This window comes from Salmo salar, chromosome 17, assembly GCF_965601325.2.
Source record: "Salmo salar chromosome 17, fSalSal1, whole genome shotgun sequence".
In the NCBI taxonomy this organism is placed as follows: Eukaryota; Metazoa; Chordata; class Actinopteri; order Salmoniformes; family Salmonidae; genus Salmo; species Salmo salar.
In genome coordinates this window covers 25,710,581-25,735,454 of record NC_138307.1, presented here as the reverse complement: position 1 = coordinate 25,735,454, position 24,874 = coordinate 25,710,581, and the positions used below count along the sequence as shown (strand labels likewise).

At 44.0% G+C, this 24,874-nt stretch overlaps 1 protein-coding gene across 10 annotated transcripts in view; it reads left to right on the top strand.

Moving 5' to 3' along the window:
* Window positions 1–24,874, top strand: part of LOC106574832 (R3H domain-containing protein 1) — a 51,206-nt gene that overhangs the window by 2,563 nt on the left and 23,769 nt on the right. For 5 of the 10 annotated variants that reach the window (XM_082963694.1, XM_082963692.1, XM_082963690.1 and 2 more), the window contains exons 2-11: window positions 7,960–8,189; window positions 13,280–13,571; window positions 16,101–16,145; window positions 17,920–18,015; window positions 22,012–22,108; window positions 23,104–23,242; window positions 23,382–23,522; window positions 23,730–23,838; window positions 24,266–24,361; window positions 24,492–24,517. In XM_082963694.1, coding sequence (XP_082819820.1) covers window positions 13,332–13,571; window positions 16,101–16,145; window positions 17,920–18,015; window positions 22,012–22,108; window positions 23,104–23,242; window positions 23,382–23,522; window positions 23,730–23,838; window positions 24,266–24,361; window positions 24,492–24,517 — 989 coding nt within the window. In that variant the 5' untranslated portion in view covers window positions 7,960–8,189; window positions 13,280–13,331. Of the gene's footprint in view, window positions 1–2,486; window positions 2,923–7,959; window positions 8,190–8,722; window positions 9,039–13,279; window positions 13,572–16,100; window positions 16,146–17,919; window positions 18,016–22,011; window positions 22,109–23,103; window positions 23,243–23,381; window positions 23,523–23,729; window positions 23,839–24,265; window positions 24,362–24,491; window positions 24,518–24,874 lie in introns of those variants that run through there. The other 5 variants (XM_082963687.1, XM_082963686.1, XM_082963688.1 and 2 more) reach the window with 5 other exon arrangements.

The following is a 24,874-nucleotide window of genomic DNA, read 5'->3' as shown; positions in this document are numbered from 1 at the left end:
ACTGTAGTGACATGTGATCAGATCAGTTGTCACCAGCGTCTCTTGCTAAGGGACAGGGAGAGCTTTCCTCCTCCTACTCTGACAGCATCTAATATTTACTTCCGTTTTTAAGGGATTGGAACAAATAACACATGATGTCCCCTATAACTGCGTTTTATATTCGCTCTGAACATCTCCATTAATTAGTAGCACTCTAATAACATATTACAATTGACTTGAGCATATTTTCTGTGGTTAGTTGTAGAGCTGGGCGGTACACCGTATTTTACCATATACTGGTATTGATGCATGGACCGGTTTGGGTTTTTACTTTACCTTCTATAGCGGTATTTGAATGTTTGGTTTGTTAAATGTGATACACCGTGTGTAAAGTCGTCTCTCTCTGCTCTCCATCTCTCCATGCCGCTTTCCACACAGACCTAGCCCCACCTAGCCCCATTTGTTGTTGCTTGACCACAAGACACTTGTGTTCAGTCTGCATGGTCAATGTAGCACATGCAAAAATGTTGATGACAATGATGCTGTTTTCACTTTGCTTCTTAATGTAAATCCCCTAGTGTTCTATAATTACACTATTAGCTTGTGTTTCTTACATCTGACAACCGCTAGTTTGTCTTGACAAGTTTGGCCTAAATCTTGTTTGCCACTAATCGCTAGTTAGCTGGCTAGCTAGCTAACTAGTTCAAATCTAAATCAAATTGTATTTGGTCACATACACATGGTTAGCGGATGTTAATGCGAGTGTAGCGAAATGCTTGTGCTTCTAGTTCTGACAGTGCAGTAATATCTAACAATTCCACAACTACCTTTATACACACAAATGTAAAGGGATGGAATAAGTATATATAAATATATGGATGATCGATGGCCGAGCGGTATAGGCAAGATGCAGTAAATGGTATAGAGTACAGTGTATATACATATGAGATGAGTAATGTAGGGTATGTAAACATTATATAAAGTGACTTGTGATCCATTTATTAAAGTGGCCAATGATTTGAGTCTGTATGTAGGCAGCAGCCTCTCTGTGTTAGTGATGCTGTTTAACAGTCTGATGGCCTTGAGATAGAAGCCATTTTTAAGTCTCTTGGTCCCAGCTTTGATGCACCTGTATTGGCTTTGCCTTCTAGATGGTAGTGGGGTGAACAGGCAGTGGCTCGGGTTGTTGTTGCCCTTGATGATCTTTTTGGCCTTCCTGTGACATCGGGTGCTGTAGGTGTCCTGGAGGGCACCTACAGGACACCTACACCTTCGGTGATGCGTTGTGCAGACCTCACTACCCTCTGGAGAGCCTTGCGGTTGAGGGCGGTGCAGTTGCTGTACCAGGCGGTGATACAGCCCAACAGGATGCTCTCAATTGTACATCTGTAAAAGGTTTTGAGGGTTTTAGGTGAAAAGCAACATTTCTTCAGCCTCCTGAGGATGAAGAGGTGCACTTGTAGTTAATAAATGTATTGAGTCTGAGCAAACGTAATTAGCTTTACAGCCTGATACTACCAGTGATGGTTTAGACCTAAATCAGCATGTTTGTGCAACAGTATCTTCTAAATCAGAGGAATACGCAAAGCATGAATATGTTCGCTACATGAAGTAGCTAAGAGAACATTCAATGTAGCCAAAGGTTATAGGGTCCCCTTGGAAACAACACTTTGGTTCCTACCTTGTCACAATAACTCCTCCCTGGCATTTTCATTTGTTGTCATGTCAAACAACACTGTATTAAAAGTCCCCACTATTATATTCTAACTATAAAATTAGAATAGTCATTCTATTTCCATGATTCCAACAGGTCACAAGTGTTTTACTCTAAAGTCAAAGTCAAGTCAAATTCCAATTGCAACTTTTGGTTAAAAATAAGGCCTATATTGTTTGTCCATATCGTGCAGCCCTACGTGGCAGTGTGGAATGATCTCAAATGATTGCAGGAATTTACAAAAATGATGAAAATGATTTTTGTTTGAATTTGAACAGTATAAAACAATCAGAATGGAGAAAGATCCATTTTGAAATCACTTAGTATGTATGTGTTGCCACCCTAGGATCACTCCCTACTCATAAAGAAAATGTACAACTTTTATTATTCAAAAACCTAAAATAGTGGCAAATACCATCCATTTTTTAAATTTGTATGCAGTAATATGATATTTGGGCCATATCGCCCGGTCCTAGTTGGTTGGAGCAGTCTTGTACCTTGTCTCCGTCTGGTTGAAATATACCCAACTGTAATGGGCAAGGTCCACTTTGAACAGCCTGTCCTCTCATTGGCCACCATCCCCTCCCATGGTGTCGTGTTCTCTCATTGGCCACCATCCCCTCCCATGGTGTGTCGTGTTCTCTCATTGGCCATCCATCCCATGGTGCATGGTTTGTCCTGTTCTCTCATTGCTGTATATGGGGAGACAGACGCCCCTCCTGTCTCTCTCGTCTGTCTCGCTCCTCTGTCCCCCTACTCACTCTCTCTCTCTCCTCTCTGTCTCCCTCCTCCTTTCCTTTGTCCCTCGCCTCCCTCCTCTGGTGTAAGCGCATGGCAGGGCAGCAGAATCGGTAATGAAGAAAGTGCCCAATTTAGCCTTCTCAGCCGCACACTCCTCTGAGATGTGCTTGCTGCCCCTGCCTGGGTGCAGCGAGGCGGGGTGCTGTGAGTGGCTGAGCTAGAGCTGACATCACAGGGGCCAGCTGTTGATTTGGTGCTGTCTGAGGCTGGGGCGAGTCACTGACTCCGTCAGGCGCCTACTGAGGGGCTCTGGCAGGTAGACTCACACACACACGAACCCAAGACGATAGGAGGCTGTGTGAGACTGCTGCTGCTGCAGGGAGCGAGTCGCTCCGAGCAGCTACGTCCTCCTCAACCAATGCTGCCTTGGGTACTACGGACTCCTCCAACAGCTTGCAATGAACATAAGGAGGGCTACTATGTGGAAGGTAGGTCTTGGTTTCTGTCCTTACCAAAGAGTATGTATTTGGTGAAGGAAGGAGCACGTTGGAAAGTCAGGCGTAATGGTTTAAGTGCCAGATAATACCTACTAAGGCTTTTGGTAGCCTTTTCAGACTTGAATCATTCAGACATTGTGCTGGGTTCTCAATCATCTGTCTGTTAGTGTCTTGGACCTTCATTTTGAAAGCTGTGATTTATTGTTGAGATTTTGTTTTGGTGGTTATGTTTTCAATATGATCCTTTTGAGATGCAATTAAACTTCACAGCAGTCTTCTGCAGTATGTTCTAAGCTACAGTTGTGAATGTCATTGACCATTTAGGCTACAGGGTTTATCTGGTGACGATAAGGGCTCGGTTTCCAAGAGGATGCACGGCAAGGCTGCGTTCAGTGAACAGGGGATCTGTAGACTGTGTTCAGTGTGTTGGGGGGATCTGTAGACTGTGTTCAGTGTGTTGGGGGGATCTGTAGACTGTGTTCAGTGTGTTGGGGGGATCTGTAGACTGTGTTCAGTGTGTTGGGGGGATCTGTAGACTGTGTTGGGGGGATCTGTAGACTGTGTTGGGGGGGATCTGTAGACTGTGTTGGGGGGGATCTGTAGACTGTGTTGGGGGGATCTGTAGACTGTGTTCAGTGTGTTGGGGAACGGGGGATCTGTCGACTGTGTTCAGTGAATCCCCAATATGAATTTATCAGCAGCGCACCTACACTGCTAAATCGTGGGCTAAACTACAAATGTAAAATATATATATATACATACATACATGCATGCATGCATACACACTTCTCGGGATAGGAAAACATTTTCCGTGTAAACTTAAACGACTAAAACCAGATATAAATTATGTAGAAAATATAATGGAGCAATACATTTATAAATAAGATCATCTTTGAGAACTAACAATCAGCAGAATAAAAACTAGACGGTCAGGGAGAATCTAAAATTACCAAAATGTCATGACACTTTGCCACCGCTGCTGAAAAAAATCCTAGGAGAAACACTGCAATGTATTGGTGAACAGGGGCTGTGTTCTGATTACCGTTGTGTCTTGGCGTCGCTTTCTTTCATCAGTACACTAATTACCATAGATAAGCCATTAAGAGGCTTGTGTTGCGTTGTCTCTGCACAGCTTGCATTTCTGCTCCTCAGTATATTGTTTCTGCAGGTGTTTCTGTTATTACAAATGAGTTTTTAATGACTGACTCCACTAGAGTGCCTTCAGAAAGTATTCATACCCCTTCACTTATTCCACATTTTGTTGTTACAGCCGGAATTCAAAATGGATAAAAAATATTTTTTTCTCACCCATCTACACTCAATACCCCCATAATGACAGTGAAAATGTTTTTAGGAATGTTAGCTAATTTATTTTTAATAAAATACTTTAATATTTAATTTACATAGTATTCACACACCATGAGTCAATACTTTGTAGAAGCACCTTTGGCTGCGATTTACAGCTGTGAGTCTTTCTGGGTAAGTCTCGAAGAGCTTTCCACACCTGGATTGTGCAACATTTGCCCATTTAAAAAAAATAGAATAAATAGATAAATAAAAATGATTTTCATAATTCTTCAAGCTCTGTCAAATTGGTTGTTCATCATTGCTAGACAACCATTTTCAGGTCTTGCCATAGATTTTCAAGCAGATTTGAGTCAACTTGTTTTAGGTTATTGTCCTGCTGGAAGGTGAATGCATCTCCCAGTGTCTGGTGGAAACCAGACTGAACCAGGTTTTCCTCTAGGATTTTACCTGTGCTTAGCTCTTTAAAAAAAAAATCCTAAATAACTCCCCAGTCCTTAACGATTACAAGCATACCCATGACATGATGCAGCCACCACTATTTGCCCTAAACATAACACTTTGTATTCAGGACAAACAGTTAATTGCTTTGTCAATTTGTTTGCAGTATTATTTTAGTGCCTTGTTGCAAATAGGATGCATGTTTAGTATTTTTTGAAATTATTTTTTTAAAGAATATTTTGCATGATTTTTTTTTCACTCTGTCATTTAGGTTATTATTGTAGAGTAACTGCAATGTTGTTGATCCATCCTCAGTTTTCTCCTATCACAGCCATTAAGCTCTGTAACTGTTTTAAAGTCACCATTGTCCTCATGGTGAAATCCCTGAGCGGTTTCCTTCCTCTCCGGCAATTGACTTAGGAAGGACGCCTGTGTCTTTGTAGTGACGGGGTGTGTTGATACATCATCCAAAGTGTAATTAATAACTTCAACATGCTCAAAGGGATATGCAATGTCTGCTTTTATTTGCCCTGCTTTGAGAGGCATTGGAAAATCTCCTTGGTCTTTGTGGTTGAATCTGTGTTTGAAATTCACTGTTCGACTGAGGGACCTTACAATTATCGGTATGTGTGGGGTACAAAGATGAGACAGTCATTCAAAAATCATGTTAAACACTTATTGTACACACAGTGAGTCCATGCAACTTGTTATGTGACTTGTTAAGCACATTTACCTGTAATTGAGGCTGAGCGATGAAATGAATACCTTTAGTCTGCACTTTATACCCCAGAGGGCTTAAGTCTGAATTATCATCAGCTCTCTCTAATCAATAACTCTCCTTATTAGCAGAAATGGCTCTGAGCTGGGATACGGGTTTATTTACCCTGTTCAACACGCTGATAATCAATGTTATTTATTGGGATTAAAGTAAACAGTATTACTATTCCTGTGAATTGATGGTTGGTTACGTGCTACATTTTATCTTTCTATGCTTTCCCACGCTTGTTTTCTGTGTGACTGTAGAGCTGGAGAAGACCGCCTCATGGATGTGTCTGTCTGTTAGCTACACAGTATGTTGGATGGATGGATGGCTTTGGCTGCTTTTCTCTGCTCTTGTATTGTTCCATCCTCCTACACAAAGTCTGGGCGGGAGGGAGGGAGAGAGTCTCCTCTCGCTGCTCCCTCCCGCTCTTCCCCCCCAGCACTTGGGCAGGGGGCGAGGTACCGCCCAAGCCTGGTGTGGACCGCCCTGTCTGTGCGTGCAATCAGAATGGCCTCTTGTGCATTCCACAGGAGCAATTTCCTATTCGCTGTGCTAACATAATTGTCATTGAGTGGTCCATTTACAGCCGGCATATGATTAGTTAGCTCCCATTCCCCTGGCTGGCAGAGTGGCTGTGCCCTTCTGACCTCATTGTAGCTTTTTGAGAATACATTTTCATGGGCAGAAAAGTATAGCGTGGAAAAAGGCTTAGGCACTTATTCACCACTTCTACAGGCAGGCAGTATGGGTGTGTTTGTACCGTGGGGAATGGAGGTAAAGGGACTGTGAAGTGAAGAGGCTCTTAACGGTTCAACCACTCAGATCAACTCAGAGCCTCAGATTCTGTTGTCAAATACAGAGGAGCTGCTCAGTAACAGGAGACCCAGAGGATTCTACTGGGCTGTGTGTGTGTGTGTGATCTCTTGGGTATGTATAGACTTCTGGTCTGTTTGTGCCTGCCAGTGTTTATTCGTGTGTGTCACACTGCGTTCCATCTGCATGCATTAAGCCCACTGTCCCTGACACCCCCTCCCCCATGTGTCACACAGACTGTCCCTGACACAGACCTGTCCCTGACACCCCCTCCCCCATGTGTCACACAGACTGTCCCTGACACAGACCTGTCCCTGACACCCCCTCCCCCATGTGTCACACAGACTGTCCCTGACACAGACCTGTCCCTGACACCCCCTCCCCCATGTGTCACACAGACTGTCCCTGACACAGACCTGTCCCTGACACCCCCTCCCCCATGCGTCACACAGACTGTCCCTGACACAGACCTGTCCCTGACACCCCCTCCCCCATGTGTCACACAGACTGTCCCTGACACAGACCTGTCCCTGACACCCCCTCCCCCATGTGTCACACAGACCTGTCCCTGACACAGACCTGTCCCTGACATCCCCTCCCCCATGTGTCACACAGACCTGGCCCTGACACAGACCTGGCCCTGACACAGACCTGGCCCTGACACAGACCTGGCCCTGACACAGACCTGGCCCTGACACGGTGATCTCCTGAACTCAGTGGCTAGCTCAGCCCTGCTGTTCCTCCCTGTCCGTGCAGCACAGCTCTGACTCCTAATGCAGCTTGTGTCTCTTGCTGTCTGTCTGGTTGGTTGAGTTCTACTGGTGTCACCAGCTATTAGGGCTGACTGTAGTCATGTGAAGTTCCACACCTCTCTTTGTGTTGCTGCTGACTGCCAGACTGGAGGTTACCTTTGGTCTAGTAGTGTCTGCAGTTTACTGTCAAACCAGGATTTGCATACACAGCAAGGTATGGTGAGGTAGGGTAAGGTATGGTGAAAAAGGATTATAAAGAGAGCAGGAATCCACCACTTGACCTTTTGACGGGACTGTGTGGAGACGGGACTGTGTGGAGACGGGACTGTGTGGAATCGGGAGACGGGACTGCCTACTGGGTGCCAGAGAGAGCTTACTGTGGCGGGCGCTCTGCCCGGTAGATAGCTCTGGGACTAGGAGGAAGGTTGGAGTGGAGTAGAAGAACATGGGCAAAGATGTAGAGCCCTTCTGACTGAAGATGGAGAGTCTGTTACAGCCCATCTGTTACCTTCGATGTGAAGCTTCCATGTGGAAAATGATATGTCTGTCAGTGTCCACTCCAAAATTGGTATTCTAAATGTCATAGGGTTTTGATTGAAAAGTGTTATCTTCTGTTTTTTACGGCTGTTATTCCTGAATATGTAATGCTGCTCTGTTTTACATAACTGTCACGACAGAGTGGGTTTAGCACGACCCTCCATGCACTCAATGGCTCTGATGGATGAAACCTGTTTTACACATAGGCATGCACAGCCACAATATCACTGTCTCTTTCCCTGTCTCTCTCTCTTTCCCCATTTTTCTCTCTCGCACTCACACACGTGATATCCCCTGGACTCTGTCTGTCCATGTCAGCTCTGTCACTGTCAGCGACCTATAACCCCATTCCATCAGTGTTCCCCAGTTCTCTAAGGGTCCTGACCCCCTGACCTCTCCCTTCTCTCCCTGTGACAGGTCTGTGATGGCCATGAGCAGCTTGGAGGGCAGTGCCACCGAGGCCGTTCCGATCTGGACACCAGAGACTCCGAGCTGGTGCTAAGGACATGGGACTCTCCCTCAGAGTTAGCGACAGGCTCCGCAGCACGAGACGTTACAGTGACAAACCAGCGGTGGCACAGGACTGCTGCTCCCAGAGGCTTCTCACCCCCTGTAGGACGTCACCACCACAGGCCCAGCAGCACCCAGTAAGTAGCTTCCTGTAAGGAGCATAGGCCATTGGCCACAAAGTACATTGGTGGGCCGGGGGGAAATTTTAAAAACAGCATTGACATCACTTCAGTTGAGATAGACTGACAGATATTTCAAATCAGCAACGCTGCACTTGAGTAGAAAAGATGTCGTTTGTGTGCCGGAATAACTTAGACCAGCCTGGTGTTATAGTTCTTTCTCTTCAAGATGAACATTTTTGATCTGCCTCTCAGCCAGTTTCCACTCAGTATTCAGTAAAATAACTCAAATAGCACTGCAGAACAAAAGAACATACATTTTGTTATTGAAGAGAGCATGTAAAGGCTTGAAGATGGGTGTGAGAGGAGCAGGTTTGGGGGAGTAACTGAGTACAATGTAATCTGATTTACAAAAAAAAAAATGTATCAGTTACAATACCAGCTAAAATATTGTAATGAGATACCTTTGAAAAACTAGATGATTACTTTCAAATTCAGAAAGGATGTTTGTGAGAGAAAGAAATGCATTTTGACACCTTTCGGTTTCTCAGTGACATTCAATTCAGCATGGAAAAAAGGTGTTTCAGTTTGTTCTACGAGAGAGTCTGACCACCAATCAGAGACCATTATGATGACCACCAATCAGAGACCACTATGATGACCACCAATCGGAGACCACTATGATGACCACCCAATCGGAGACCACTATGATGACCACCCAATCGGAGACCACTATGATGACCACCCAATCGGAGACCACTATGATGACCACCCAATCGGAGACCACTATGATGACCACCCAATCGGAGACCACTATGATGACCACCCAATCGGAGACCACTATGATGGATCCTTTTCTAAAAGCCGGTGTGACGCGCTTTACATCATACCTGCTGTATTTCTGTATTTTGGAACTTCTGTATCTTGAAAATTGTATTGTTTATATACCAAACATTTTGGAAATATATCAACAATGAAACAAATTATTGGGGAAGTAATCCAAAGGTAACGGAACATAATCAGATTACATTACGGAGTTTGGGTAATCTAAAACTTACATTACTGAATCCAATTCTGGACAGGTAAGGTGCTGTTTTCAAGGGATTGTTAAATATATGAACTATTTGGTTATAATATCAGCACCTCTTGAAGAGCAGAGTCCGACTAACACATCCCATTATTCCATGTTTATCTCTATCAGAGTTCTACAGCAAGGAACTGCATGCTTTTCTTCACTAAACATCAATTGATCATTTAGCCTCACATTATCGTTCAATATTGGCCACCATTAATTGGATATGAGTGATATAAAATAAATGAAATATACTTGCCTAGTATGAGTGGTTTTAGGTGAATTTCCCATCCTTTGTGGGCTCTGCCTGTCAAGCAGCAGAAGGGCGAATTCGCCTATGTACTGTTATCTGATATTTACTTTGCTAGCTACCTGATGATAATGTTTGCTTTGCTAGCTACCTGATGATAATGTTTGCTTTGCTAGCTACCTGATGATAATGTTTGCTTTGCTAGCTACCTGATGATAATGTTTGCTTTGCTAGCTACCTGATGATAATGTTTGCTTTGCTAGCTACCTGATGATAATGTTTGCTTTGCTAGCTACCTGATGATAATGTTTGCTTTGCTAGCTACCTGATGATAATGTTTGCTTTGCTAGCTACCTGATGATAATGTTTGCTTTGCTAGCTACCTCATGATAATGTTTGCTTTGCTAGCTACCTGATGATAATGTTTACTTTGCTAGCTACCTGATGATAATGTTTACGTTACAAGCTTCCGGGAGAAACAGTTGGCCAGACATATAGTGATAAGTAGACCTAATGTAGTTTTTTTTCTCCAACCTAGCCTACCTAGCGAAGTTGGCTAACATTATCCCCGTTTCAACATTGTTAATAAGGGTTTAATCAGGATTGCTGCTGACAGATGTGATAGACGACATTGACTGAGGGACCACGTCAAATTGGCTAGTTGGTTGACAACAAATCACGTCAATATGGCTAGTTAACATTCAGGGGATAAACTAGATGGCTGTATATAAATATCTATAGTAGGGTTGGGCGGTTTCCAAATTGTCATATCCTCATACCGTCCTTCTCTCACACCGGGATTTACGGTACTACTGGCTTAGTACACACAAATGCAAAGAAGCCCATTGGGCGTCTATTAGCAGAATAAAAACAAAATTAGCACAAGTAACAGCACATTTCCATGGAGGTTGCTAGCTAAATATGCTAACGAGTGCAAACGAAAATAAACAAATTGCGAAGGCAGGCAATGCAGCTCATAAAGTGATACATATATAGGTAGGAGCTACCGAATGATATTTTTGTTGCGTTTAGACATTTTACAAGCGAATGTGAGTGAGAGACATTGTGCAAATGAAAAGTTTTGACCACATGCTTGTCTGAAGGACACTGTGGCGTCGCTAGGGCAACGGGCCTGCTCTGTTCTGAAGATGGGGGAGCAGCAGACAGCCCAGATCTGAGAGGAAAAACACAAGGAAGTCAAGCTGCAGTGGCAGCTGTACAGATAACTCATCCAACGGGCTTTGACACCTCAAACACGGCAGAAAACTAACACAATATGATGCCCTGTGACGTTATTAATTCAGCCACGTACTTAGATAACGAGCAAGTTAATCTTAGGTGTCACCCTAACGCAGAAAGATTAAACTTCCTGTGTTTTGTAAACGCAGATCTACAATGCTTCTTATTGTAATATCTGCTCCGCATCAGACTCATTTCGTTCTTCAGTTGCACTTCTCCACTCAGATGAGAATTCACAAACGGCCAATTCTATCAGCAGACTGCTTTGACTGATGTGGAGCTACGGTTCTCCAGTACTTTTCTCTGTGTAGCCAGCCTACTGATCTCCAGTACTTTTCTCTGTGTAGCCAGCCTACTGTTCTCCAGTACTTTTCTCTGTGTAGCCAGCCTACTGTTCTCCAGTACTTTTCTCTGTGTAGCCAGCCTACTGTTCTCCAGTACTTTTCTCTGTGTAGCCAGCCTACTGTTCTCCAGTACTTTTCTCTGTGTAGCCAGCCTACTGTTCTCCAGTACTTTTCTCTGTGTAGCCAGCCTACTGTTCTCCAGTACTTTTCTCTGTGTAGCCAGCCTACTGTTCTCCAGTACTTTTCTCTGTGTAGCCAGCCTACTGATCTCCAGTACTTTTCTCTGTGTAGCCAGCCTACTGTTCTCCAGTACTTTTCTCTGTGTAGCCAGCCTACTGTTCTCCAGTACTTTTCTCTGTGTAGCCAGCCTACTGTTCTCCAGTACTTTTCTCTGTGTAGCCAGCCTACTGTTCTCCAGTACTTTTCTCTGTGTAGCCAGCCTACTGTTCTCCAGTACTTTTCTCTGTGTAGCCAGCCTACTGTTCTCCAGTACTTCTCTCTGTGTAGCCAGCCTACTGTTCTCCAGTACTTTCTCTGTGTAGCCAGCCTACTGTTCTCCAGTACTTTTCTCTGTGTAGCCAGCCTACTGTTCTCCAGTACTTTTCTCTGTGTAGCCAGCCTACTGTTCTCCAGTACTTTTCTCTGTGTAGCCAGCCTACTGTTCTCCAGTACTTTTCTCTGTGTAGCCAGCCTACTGTTCTCCAGTACTTTTCTCTGTGTAGCCAGCCTACTGTTCTCCAGTACTTTTCTCTGTGTAGCCAGCCTACTGTTCTCCAGTACTTTTCTCTGTGTAGCCAGCCTACTGTTCTCCAGTACTTTTCTCTGTGTAGCCAGCCTACTGTTCTCCAGTACTTTTCTCTGTGTAGCCAGCCTACTGATCTCCAGTACTTTTCTCTGTGTAGCCAGCCTACTGATCTCCAGTACTTTTCTCTGTGTAGCCAGCCTACTGTTCTCCAGTACTTTTCTCTGTGTAGCCAGCCTACTGATCTCCAGTACTACTCTCTCTGTGTAGCCAGCCTACTGTTCTCCAGTACTTTTCTCTGTGTAGCCAGCCTACTGTTCTCCAGTACTTTTCTCTGTGTAGCCAGCCTACTGATCTCCAGTACTCCTCTCTCTGTGTAGCCAGCCTACTGTTCTCTGGTAAAATGCTACCTTCACCTATCTGAAATTACATGATCAATTGCTAAACTTATGGATCATGAAAAGCATGCAGTTCCTTTCTGTATAACTCTGATGAAGCTAAATGTGGAATTCTGTGAAATGTGTAGTTCTGACTGGTCTTCAGGACGTGATGATATTGAAACCAACTAGTTCCATTTATTTAACAATCCCTTCAACGGCACATAGTTGTCAATGGTTTAGAGGAGCTGGTGGTCTCCTTGCCCATCAGCAGTCAAATGGAATGTTCTACACTGTATTGTGCCGTTTTATTGATGACTGCCTATAGAGGGCTGTAGAGTCATGGAGTCATTGCACTCTTTGAACATTCTGGAATCCAGGGTGTCAGTGGTATTTATCTATAGCCACAAGTTCTGTCCTCCAATAGTACTGGCTGTCTCTTTCTCAGTGTGTCTTTCTGGGATTCCTCTATCCTCAAAATGAATTGGTCACTCCCCTCTGACCTTCTCCGCCACGGAGTTTGAGAAGGAATCAAGGAAAGCCAAATTGAGACAGAGGCACAGAGCTACAGTGTTAATGTCAGGGACTGAATCAGATGGGGCCTCTCAACCTCTAATTAAAATCATTAATCACAGCTCTCATAAACCAGATGTCTCCTTCCCTACCCCTCCCATCATGTCCTCTCTATGATGTCTCCTTCCTTCTTCTCCTCTCTCTGCCTCCTTCCCTAAGCCTCCCCACCCCTCTTCTCTATGCTGCTGCAAGAGAGACTTGCTGCATAATTAGGCCACATTATTACCAGAAACCACTGCCTTGTCACTGTCCCTGCATTAGCCCCATTACAGTAGTCATTAGATTTCAGATGTTCTAACTAATATTGTAAACGTCTATCTCTTTAGCCCATGTTTTCTCTCTTTCTCTATTCTCTGTAAATGCATGATATTTCAATGCCCATGTTTTCTCTCTCTTCTCTGACTGTAGGTAAAATATGTGTTTTAGCTGTAATGGAAAATGATTTGCATTTTGATTAGTAAAATCCCAGTCTCTCTCCATCGTCTGTCTCTGTCTCTTTCTCCATCTCTAGGACCCCAGTAACAGCAGTGTTGTATAGAGACTCTCTGTAAGCTGTGCGTCTGATGAGGATGTCTGATCCTGTTACTGTAAAGGACATCAGTAGGACTGAGACCATGAAGGTTTGTGAGGCTGGAGTGGAGCTGGAGGCAGCAGACTGGACCGGAACCACAACACTAGGAGCAGACAGCAGGCGGAACGGTGTGAAGGACAAACCCAAACAGGCTGGGAGCCTGGTGCTGGAACACAATGCCACCGGTCACCAAGACGGAAGCTGCTGTGACAACAAGAGGGAAACGTCACAGGTAAACACACCGGTGTAAACACAAACAGAGCCTTTTAGTGTGGACCAATGAGAAGATCAGTTTTCTATTATCACATCCACAATTTGAACATGTTTTACCACTACTCTGGCAGAAATGTAAATATGGTAATATAATTTAACTATAGTAATGTCATTGAGCTCAGGATCAGTCATTAAAATACTCTACTGTAACAGCTAAAATACGTTGGTGGAAGATGTGCTGATACAGTGCAGCAAAATGTTCCTTTGTCTCAGGGTTGGAGGTAATGTTGACGGGGTGTTGTCTCAGGGTTGCAGGTAATGTTGACGGGGTATTGTCTCAGGGTTGGAGGTAATGTGACGGGGTGTTGTCTCAGGGTTGGAGGTAATGTTGACGGGGTATTGTCTCAGGGTTGGAGGTAATGTTGACGGGGTATTGTCTCAGGGTTGGAGGTAATGTGACGGGGTGTTGTCTCAGGGTTGGAGGTAATGTGACGGGGTGTTGTCTCAGGGTTGGAGGTAATGTTGACGGGGTGTTGTCTCAGGGTTGGAGGTAATGTGACGGGGTGTTGTCTCAGGGTTGGAGGTAATGTTGACGGGGTGTTGTCTCAGGGTTGGAGGTAATGCTGACGGGGTGTTGTCTCAGGGTTGGAGGTAATGCTGACGGGGTGTTGTCTCAGGGTTGGAGGTAATGTGACGGGGTGTTGTCTCAGGGTTGGAGGTAATGTTGACGGGGTGTTGTCTCAGGGTTGGAGGTAATGTGACGGGGTGTTGTCTCAGGGTTGGAGGTAATGTTGACGGGGTGTTGTCTCAGGGTTGGAGGTAATGTTGACGGGGTGTTGTCTCAGGGTTGGAGGTAATGTGACGGGGTGTTGTCTCAGGGTTGGAGGTAATGTTGACGGGGTATTGTCTCAGGGTTGGAGGTAATGTTGACGGGGTGTTGTCTCAGGGTTGGAGGTAATGTGACGGGGTGTTGTCTCAGGGTTGGAGGTAATGTTGACGGGGTATTGTCTCAGGGTTGGAGGTAATGTGACGGGGTGTTGTCTCAGGGTTGCAGGTAATGTTGACGGGGTATTGTCTCAGGGTTGCAGGTAATGTTGACGGGGTGTTGTCTCAGGGTTGCAGGTAATGCTGGAGGCAGGAGGGAGGGTAATGTCTCAGGGTTGGCGGTAATGTCTCAGGGTTGGAGGTAATGCTGGAGGCAGGAGTATAAATGGGAAGCAGGACAAGTAAAAGCGGTTGGTGGCTGGCACCCCAGCCAGACTGAAGAAGACAGATAATCTGGATCTCAAATCCTGGCTTATCTACAAACTTCCTGTGTGTCACCCTGAGAGAGAGACTGCATGGGTGCTGGGTGGGGGGAGAGAGGGAGGGGTGTGTGTTTCTCTCTGTGTGTCTCCTCTGTGACTTTGCCACCATCTGCCCCTGCCGCGTTCTCTCTCTCAGGCCAGGTACCTTGTAGTGCAGACGTCAGCGTTTCCTTCTCTCTCCTCTCTCATTGTTCCTTTCCTTTCTGCCCTGTTCAATTATCTGATCTACTGGTGCGTTCACACCTACTGTGAGACGCGTGCGCACGCACACACACACGCCACTCTCTGTCTCTAAGGTTCATACACATGCCTGGAAATGGAAACGGTCCATTTCCATCTTTATTTCATGAATGTTATCTGACCCTCCAGCGCAGCGGGGAAAGGAACTGTCCTCTGGTTGGTTTTAGAGGACGGGACCAAGAGAAGAGGGAGTGTCTGTGTGTGTGTGTGTGTACAGACGGTGTCTCAGCGGCAGCCCGAGAGGAGCATGGGGCCTGCCATCCGTTCTGTCTAAATCAGACTCAGCCTTCGCCTCTGACTCTCTAGGACTTCTCCCCTGTTCCTCTCCAACCTCAGAACACTGCTCTGTCTCACCACACCATTCCTCTCCTGCTTCCTGTTCCTCTCCAACCTCAGAACACTGCTCTGTCTCACCACACCATTCCTCTCCTGCTTCCTGTTCCTCTCCAACCTCAGAACACTGCTCTGTCTCACCACACCATTCCTCTCCTGCTTCCTGTTCCTCTCCAACCTCAGAACACTGCTCTGTCTCACCACACCATTCCTCTCCTGCTTCCTGTTCCTCTCCAACCTCAGAACACTGCTCTGTCTCACCACACCATTCCTCTCCTGCTTCCTGTTCCTCTCCAACCTCAGAACACTGCTCTTTGCTCTAGTCTACATGACAGGAAAATGGGTCTGAGACGGAGGGAGATGTGAAAATGATCTGACAGAAAATTCAGTTAAATGTACATAGTAGTGAGACAGAACTCTGGGTCTAATTTCTCAGACAGGAAGGTGTTTGAATCACTAGGGTGAGAATTCATCTTGGCCCAAAAAGGGCTCCTCTTCGTGTTTTGTCACATGCCTATATTGATTGGCTGAGCTCTTTAGTAGGATGTACGTTGACGTCCAACATGTATGACGTATGTATTCAGCCTTCCTGTTGTTCTGGACCACAATATTATTTAACCTTGTAGTTTTGTTAGCTAAACTCCTCCTTTTTGGTCTGTTTGGGACAGCAGCAGTCTCCTGTATCAGCTGGCCAGCCCGTGAGGGGCTCTAAGGTACAGTCGGTGGATTAGCATGATGCCTGGTATGTCTGCCTGGCAACTACCACATACATTATCATTTTATCTCAAGTGTTTCTGCTCAGAAGACTATCTATATTTGCCTGCTGTTGACTTGGTTCTTGTTCTGTAGTGAACAGGGGGGTTCATACTCATTCCGTGGAGGCCCTAGTGTCAGAGGGTTTGTCCTTTCAGTTCAGACCTAGACAACCAGGTGAGTTCTTTACTAATTAGTAACCTTCATTTATCAATCCAGTACAAGGGACATGCAGACACTCGGCCCTCTGTGGAATGAGTTTGACACGTGATTTAGTCATCCCTTTAAAACCATCCGGTGGAATGAGTTTGACATGTGATTGAAGTCATCCCTTTAAAACCATCCGGTGGAATGAGTTTGACACGTGATTTAGTCATCCCTTTAAAACCATCCGGTGGAATGAGTTTGACATGTGATTGAAGTCATCCCTTTAAAACCATCCGGTGGAATGAGTTTGACATGTGATTGAAGTCATCCCTTTAAAACCATCCGGTGGAATGAGTTTGACACGTGATTTAGTCATCCCTTTAAAACCATCCGGTGGAATGAGTTTGACACGTGATTGAAGTCATCCCTTTAAAACCATCCGGTGGAATGAGTTTGACACGTGATTTAAGTCATCCCTTTAAAACCATCCGGTGGAATGAGTTTGACACGTGATTGAAGTCATCCCTTTAAAACCATCCGGTGGAATGAGTTTGACATGTGATTGAAGTCATCCCTTTAAAACCATCCGGTGGAATGAGTTTGACATGTGATTTAAGTCATCCCTTTAAAACCATCCGGTGGAATGAGTTTGACACGTGATTTAAGTCATCCCTTTAAAACCATCCGGTGGAATGAGTTTGACACGTGATTGAAGTCATCCCTTTAAAACCATCCGGTGGAATGAGTTTGACATGTGATTGAAGTCATCCCTTTAAAACCATCCGGTGGAATGAGTTTGACATGTGATTTAAGTCATCCCTTTAAAACCATCCGGTGGAATGAGTTTGACACGTGATTGAAGTCATCCCTTTAAAACCATCCGGTGGAATGAGTTTGACACGTGATTTAAGTCATCCCTTTAAAACCATCCGGTGGAATGAGTTTGACATGTGATTGAAGTCATCCCTTTAAAACCATCCGGTGGAATGAGTTTGACATGTGATTTAAGTCATCCCTTTAAAACCATCCGGTGGAATGAGTTTGACACGTGATTGAAGTCATCCCTTTAAAACCATCCGGTGGAATGAGTTTGACATGTGATTGAAGTCATCCCTTTAAAACCATCCGGTGGAATGAGTTTGACATGTGATTGAAGTCATCCCTTTAAAACCATCCGGTGGAATGAGTTTGACATGTGATTGAAGTCATCCCTTTAAAACCATCCGGTGGAATGAGTTTGACACGTGATTGAAGTCATCCCTTTAAAACCATCCAGACTTGTGGTGCATTAGTATTATTTATCTTCACTTGCATGATGATCAGATGTTTAAATTGACTTATTTACGTGTATTTACGTGTTTGCTAACCATCACGTTAGTTACATGCATGGATTGGATTTGATTCACCCAACTCATTTTGAGGTCTGAACATTTTCTGTTGGTCGTGATTGCTTGGTGCTTGCTGGCCTTTACGTCTTGGTTTGTATTTTTACTTGGTCGGTTCGCGTTGGCGTTTTGAAATGATCAACGCACGCCATCTAAAGGAATATATTTTGAACCGTTGTCAATACACTGCACTCTCTCTCAGTCCAAGGCCAAGGTAAAGTTAGTACGGAGCCTGGCTGTCTGTGAAGAGTCCTCTCCTCCCTTTCTAACTGCACACCAGCTGACACCAGATCCTCAGGTAAACCTTTAGACACACACACACACACACACACACACACACACACACACACACACACACACACACACACACACACACACACACACACACACCCCTTTGGGTAAACCCCCAGACGACGACTCCTACCCCATTAGCTGTGGCTCATTTCACAAACATCACTCTGCCTTCACACCAGACACACACAGGAGCCAGCAGCTAGAGGGCCTTGCATTTCATCCAGTCAGCACTAACTTCATCAAAACCACGAGGGTGTTCACCACCACCAGCCGGTGTGTGTGTGTGTGTGCGCGCGTCCTGTATTACTCACATCCATTTTGGAGAACATTGTATTTTCACGTGTCAGAACATGGAGACCTGTGGATTGATATAATTGAATAGTATGGTTGTCACTATGATGTTAGGCTTCCTTCAACCTATTCCTTTGTCACCACTCAAACATGTCTATGGCTAATGGTGTTTGAAGTGATATAGGTTATCTTTTTTGGGGGGTTTGTCTTTCTGTGTTAAGCTGCAATTTTGTATGCCAATTATTTCTTTTTGAGTGAAAATGTTACCTTGGTGTGGAGGAGAAAATAAATGATTGTACTTCTCTGTAAAGATGCATTGTCCTGGCTGGGAAACGGGTTACTAGGAAACCCTGACTGTGTGTTTAAATGGATAGACTTCCTTGAACTAATGTGTGAGATTTAACCCCCTCCTTCTGAGTTCTACTTTCACTCTTTATCTTTCTTTCTCTTCTTCCTCCCTCTCTTTTTCCTCATCTTTCTCTCTTCTTCTCTCTCTTCTGCCCTCTCTCCACCTGCCCTCCATTCCTCACATCTCTCTTTCATTGTTGCTTTTCTGTAGCAATGTTGGTTGTTTCTTTTGTTAACCTGTTGTGCTGTATCACTACAGCAAAGCCTCCCTGAGAGGCAGAGTATATATCTTTTTGTATTTAACCTTTATTTAACTAGGCAAGTCAGTTGGGAACAAATTCTTATTTTCAATGATGGCCTAGGAACAGTGGGTTAACAGCCTTGTTCAGGGGCAGAAGGACAGATTTGTACCTTGTCAGCTGGGGGATTTGATCTACCAACCTTTTGGTTACTGGCCCAACGCTCTAACCACTAGGCTACCATTTTATATCACTAATGTAAACATGACATCTCCCTTCCAGAAACCACTGGCTCCCAACTTCTTTACCTAGTTGCTTCTATCCTGAAGTCTAACTATCCTAATTTAAGCTTCTTGCCGCCAGCACTATGGGCGCTGGTCTAAAGTAGTGCCCTATATAGGGAATAGGGTGTCATTTAGGTCGCAGGCTGAGTTTCAGTGTGCTGTTCAGCTTTTAGCTCCTCTCTGCTTTTTGTACTAGTGTTGAATAGTGAATCAGAGCAGGTAATGAAGCAGAGATTAAGATGAGTAGCAGGGTTAAACCAAAGGCTGGGATGCTGAAAAGGCCTTGAAACACACAGAATTTGAATGATTGGATTGTACATTTTCATTCAAGTGAGTACTGTCAAGGGGTTGTTATATTCTCCTGAACTAACCGTTATTTCCATGCTCGCTAAGCCTTAGACATTTTCCAATTCATATTTTAGTAATTTAGCAGACTCTTATCCAGAGCGACTTACAGGCACAGTGAGGGTTAGGGCAAGGGCACATGAACAGATTTTACACCTAGTCAGCTCGGGGATTCACACCAGCGACCTTTCCATTACTGGCCCAACGCTCTTAACCACTAGGCTACCTGCCACCATTATAAAATAGAATCATTCAAGCGAGTGTCAAATGGCTGTGATATGAGGGGCTTTCCCCCCCATTCTAGTCATTTTATTTCTATGCTTGTCTTCCAAAGGGAGTTATTTTATGTGGTACAATAAAGGCAATGATGGATGTTAAGGTGTGGAAGATGGGACGGGCTTTCTATTGGTGGATGTGAAGGTGTGGAAGATGGGACGGGCTTTCTATTGGTGGATGTGAAGGTGTGGAAGACAGGACAGGCTTTCTATTGAATGTATTCTCTTCCCCCAACATAAAGCAGATCTATATTTGACTCCGTATTCACTCCTCTGTAGGTCCATGTACTGTTTGTTTAGTCACATTGTAATGTCAAAATGATGTCTGATTTTCAGGTGTTTAATGACTAAATAAAACAATGTTAACGTTGTGATTGACGAGGGGATTATTGTCCGTAGAGCAGGAAAGTTTATCGCTCTGTGCAGCACAGGGTTTTAGTTGAGCTGTTATTTGAAATGAAAACGGTGCTCTCGTAGTAAATCAGATGGTTTTTTAAATGAGGTCGGTCGGCATTGTACTTGTTTGCACAAGCGAAACATGTAAAACCCTTAAATATTTTTTCATTAACTTCTATGGGCTACCCTAGTCAACAGCCAGTGGAATCGCGTGGCGCGAAATACAAATACCTCAAAAATGCTAACTTCAATTTCTCAAACATATGACTTTTACACCATTTTAAAGACAAGACTCTCGTTAATCTAACCACATTGTCCAATTTCAAAAAGGCTTTACAGCGAAAGCAAAACATTAGATTATGTCAGGAGAGTATCCTGACAAAAATAATCACACAGCCATTTTCAAAGCAAGCATATATGTCACAAAAACCAAAACCACAGCTAAATGCAGCACTAACCTTTGATCTTCATCAGATGACACTCCTAGGACATTATGTTATACAATACATGCATGTTTTGTTCAATCAAGTTCATATTTATATCAAAAACCATCCTTTTACATTGGCATGTGATGTTCAGAACTAGCATACTTCCGGTGTATTTACTAAATTACTCATGATAAACGTTCACAAAATACATAATTATTTTAAGAATTCTAGATACAGAACTCCTTTATGCAATCGCAGTGTCAGATTTTAAAATAGCTTTTCGGCGAAAGCACATTTTGCAATATTCTGAGTACATAGCTCGGCCATCACGGCTAGCTATTTTGACACCCACCAAGTTTGGAGCTCACTAAACTCAGAATTACTATTAGAAAAATTGGATTACCTTTGCTGTTCTTCGTCAGAATGCACTCCCAGGACTTCTACTAAAACAACAAATGTGGTTTTGGTTCCAAATAATCCATAGTTATATTCAAATAGCTCCGTTTTGTTCGTGCGTTCAGGTCACTATCCGAAGGGTGACGCGCGAGCGCATTTCGTGACAGAAAAATTCAAAATATTCTATTACCGTACTTAGAAGCATGTCAAACGCTGTTTAAAATCAATTTTTATGCTATTTTTCTCGTAAAATAGCGATAATATTCCAACCGGGCAACGTTGTATTCATTCAAAGGCTGAAAGAAAAAAAATTGAGTAGTCTCGTGAACACGCATCTGTCTCACTGTCCCCAGGCTGACCACTCACAAACTCTGCTGCTGTTCTTTGCCCAGAGACAGCAGACACGCCATTCCACTTTCTGGTGGCTTTAGAGAGCCAATGGAAGCCTTAGAAAATGTCACGTTACAGCACAGATGCTGTATTTTTGATAGAGATGCAACAGAAGGACAAATTGTCAGACAGGGCACTTCCTGTATGGAATCTTCTCAGGTTTTGGCCTGCCATATGATTTCTGTTATACTCACAGACACCATTCAAACAGTTTTAGAAACTTTAGTGTTTTCTATCCAAATCTACTAATTATATGCATATTCTCGTTTCTGGGCAAGAGTAGTAACCAGTTTAAATTGGGTACGTTTTTTTTTTATCCGGCCGTGCAAATACTGCCCCCTAGCCCCAACAGGTTTAACTTCCAACCAAGTGCGTGATTGTGAAGCTAATTAGATGCAAATTCTTAATGTGACATGCTAATTAATTCTCTCTGTATTTTAATTTTAGTGTACTTCTCATATGGCACCCTATTCCCTATGTAGTGCACTACTTTTGACCAGGGCCCATAGGGAATAGGCTGCAATTTAGGATACAGACTTAATCATTGGGATATTAGCTAGTAGCTACCACTGAAGTTTTTATTTCTTACTCTTCAAATTCACATCCAGATATCCCAGTCCTTTGATAAGGAGGAGCTGTCTGCCAAGGAGGAGAAAGAGAAGGTGGAGAAACCAGAGAAGATACCCAAGAAAATACTGTCAAGAGGTGTGTGGGTGTGGGAGAGTTGGCGCAGAGGTTGATTGTTATCTTTGTGTTGTAAATAGTGAGAGAGAATATAATGGTCATCCCTGCCTTCACAGACACGGTTGTGTTTGTATGTTACAATACAAGACCTTGGCGACATGTTGTGAGGTTTAGTCTAGAGAACTAATGAACTGATTCCAGAACATGGAGCTCTCTGAGAAATCCAATATAGAATCCTAGGAGACTATGGGTGCGTTCGTGAATTCACTCTGGCTATCTACTCCCGATTTCAGAGCACTCACGTCGGAGTGTGCCAGAGCGCACAATAACCGATTTATTTTTATTTCTTTATTTTTAATTTTTTTTTCTTAATTTACTAATGCACAACACCCATTGAATATCAATATAGTATTGAATATGACCGGTGTCAGTAAACGTAAGCCCAGTTAAAGTGTATTTGGAAAGTATTCAGACCCCTTGACTTTTCCCACTTTTGTTACGTTACAAACTTATTCTAAAATTGATGAAATTGATGAGGGGAAAAAAACAAATCTCCACACAATACCCCATAATGACAAAGCATTTTTTGCAAATGTATTAAAATATCACATTTACACAAGTATTCAGACCCTTTACTCAGTACTTTGTTGAAGCACCTTTGGCAGTGATTACAGCCTTGAGTCTTGGGTATGACGCTACAAGCTTGGCACACCTGTATTTGGGGAGTTTCTCCCATTTTTCTCTGCAGATCCTCTCAAGCTCTGTCAGGTTGGATGGGGAGCGTCGCTGCACAGCTATATTCAGGTCTCTCCAGAGATGTTCAATCGTGTTCAAGTCCGGGTTCTGGCTGGGCCACTCAAGATCATTCAGAGACTTGTCCCGAAGCCACTCCTGCGTTGTCTTGGCTGTGTGCTTAGTGTCACTCCAGAGTGAATTTACGAACACAGCCCATAGTCCACAAAGATGTGTTGTGTATAGAGCACCATTACCAGAATGATTGGTCCTCTTGTGTCTAGATTCCAGCCAGGACTACACAGACTCTACTGGAATAGACCTGCATGAGTTCCTGGTCAACACTCTTAAGAACAACCCCAGAGACAGAATGATGCTGTTGAAGTTGGAGCAGGACATTCTGGATTTTATCAGTAATAATGAGTAAGTTATTTAATAAATACATTTATTGATTTAATGTATTTTATTAATTTATAGTTAATGCAATTTTATTCGAATTCAATTTTATAGTTGTATTATTTTAGCCTTTCAGCAAAGCTCATTCAGCTCTTGTGTTTCCTAGAAGCCAGAAGAGGAAGTTCCCTCCCATGACGTCGTACCATAGAATGCTGCTACACCGAGTGGCTGCCTACTTTGGCATGGATCACAATGTTGACCCCACTGGGAAGTCTGTCATCATCAACAAAACTAGCAATACAAGAATGTATGTTTTTCATTTGGTACCAGTCAGTTTTAAAACATTTTATAATACATTATTTTCAGGATTTATACTGAACCACAATAATACATTTTATTAGATTCTATGAAGCTTAAATACATCAAATTGCTTTGAAAGTAGAAAGTATGTATTTGGTGTAGATTTTTTCCCCCCACGCCTCTAAACTTCCAGCAATGGAATTCTCTTCCACAGACCAGATCAAAAATTCTCAGAACACATAAAAGACGACAAAACAGATGATTTCCAAAAACGCTACATTCTCAAAAGAGACAACGCCAGCTTCGACCGGGAAGACGGCATGGTAGGGGGTTTCTGTGTTCCAATCAAATGTCACGCTGTGTCCCAAATGACACCCTATTCTCTATATAGTGCCCTATGGGCCCTGGTCAACAGAAGTAAACTATATAGGGAATAGTGTGCCATTTGGGATGCATTCTCAGCGATATGTCTTTGAGAGGGTGACAATCTGGTGCTGCTGTTCCAGCTGCTGGCTAGGCTAAGCTGTGCGGAAGCTGCTGGCTAGGCTAAGCTGTGCGGAAGCTGCTGGCTAGGCTAAGCTGTGCGGAAGCTGCTGGCTAGGCTAAGCTGTGCGGAAGCTGCTGGCTAGGCTAAGCTGTGCGGAAGCTGCTGGCTAGGCTAAGCTGTGCGGAAGCTGCTGGCTAGGCTAAGCTGCTGGCTAGGCTAAGCTGCGCGGAAGCTGCTGGCTAAGGTTGTGCATGTGCTTGCAGATACGAATGCGCCTGAAAGACGACAGGAGAAGCAAATCTATCGAGGAGAGAGAGGAGGACTATCAGAGAGCCAGGGACAGGATATTTGCACCAGATGTGAGATTTTGGCTAATCAATTTAGATTAATGATGCATTTGTGTTTTTTTGAAGTAAAATATGGATATGCTTTATGGACTGCAAATGACATGTAAGTAAGACATTGAAATAGATGTATTTTTTTCCACAGGGAGATCATTTCCATCTAGATGGAAGGTAAATATCATTCACATATCAGTCTAATCTGACACTTACAACGTTTGGCTGGTTGGTCCAACGTGGACGGTTTGGCTGGTTGGTCCAACGTGGACGGTTTGACTGGTTGGTCCAACGTGGACCGGTTTGGCTGGTTGGTCCAACGTGGACCGGTTTGGCTGGTTGGTCCAACGTGGACCGGTTTGGCTGGTTGGTCCAACGTGGACCGGTTTGGCTGGTTGGTCCAACGTGGACCGGTTTTGACTGGTTGGTCCAACGTGGACCGGTTTGGCTGGTTGGTCCAACGTGGACCGGTTTGACTGGTTGGTCCAACGTGGACCGGTTTGACTGGTTGGTCCAACGTGGACCGGTTTGACT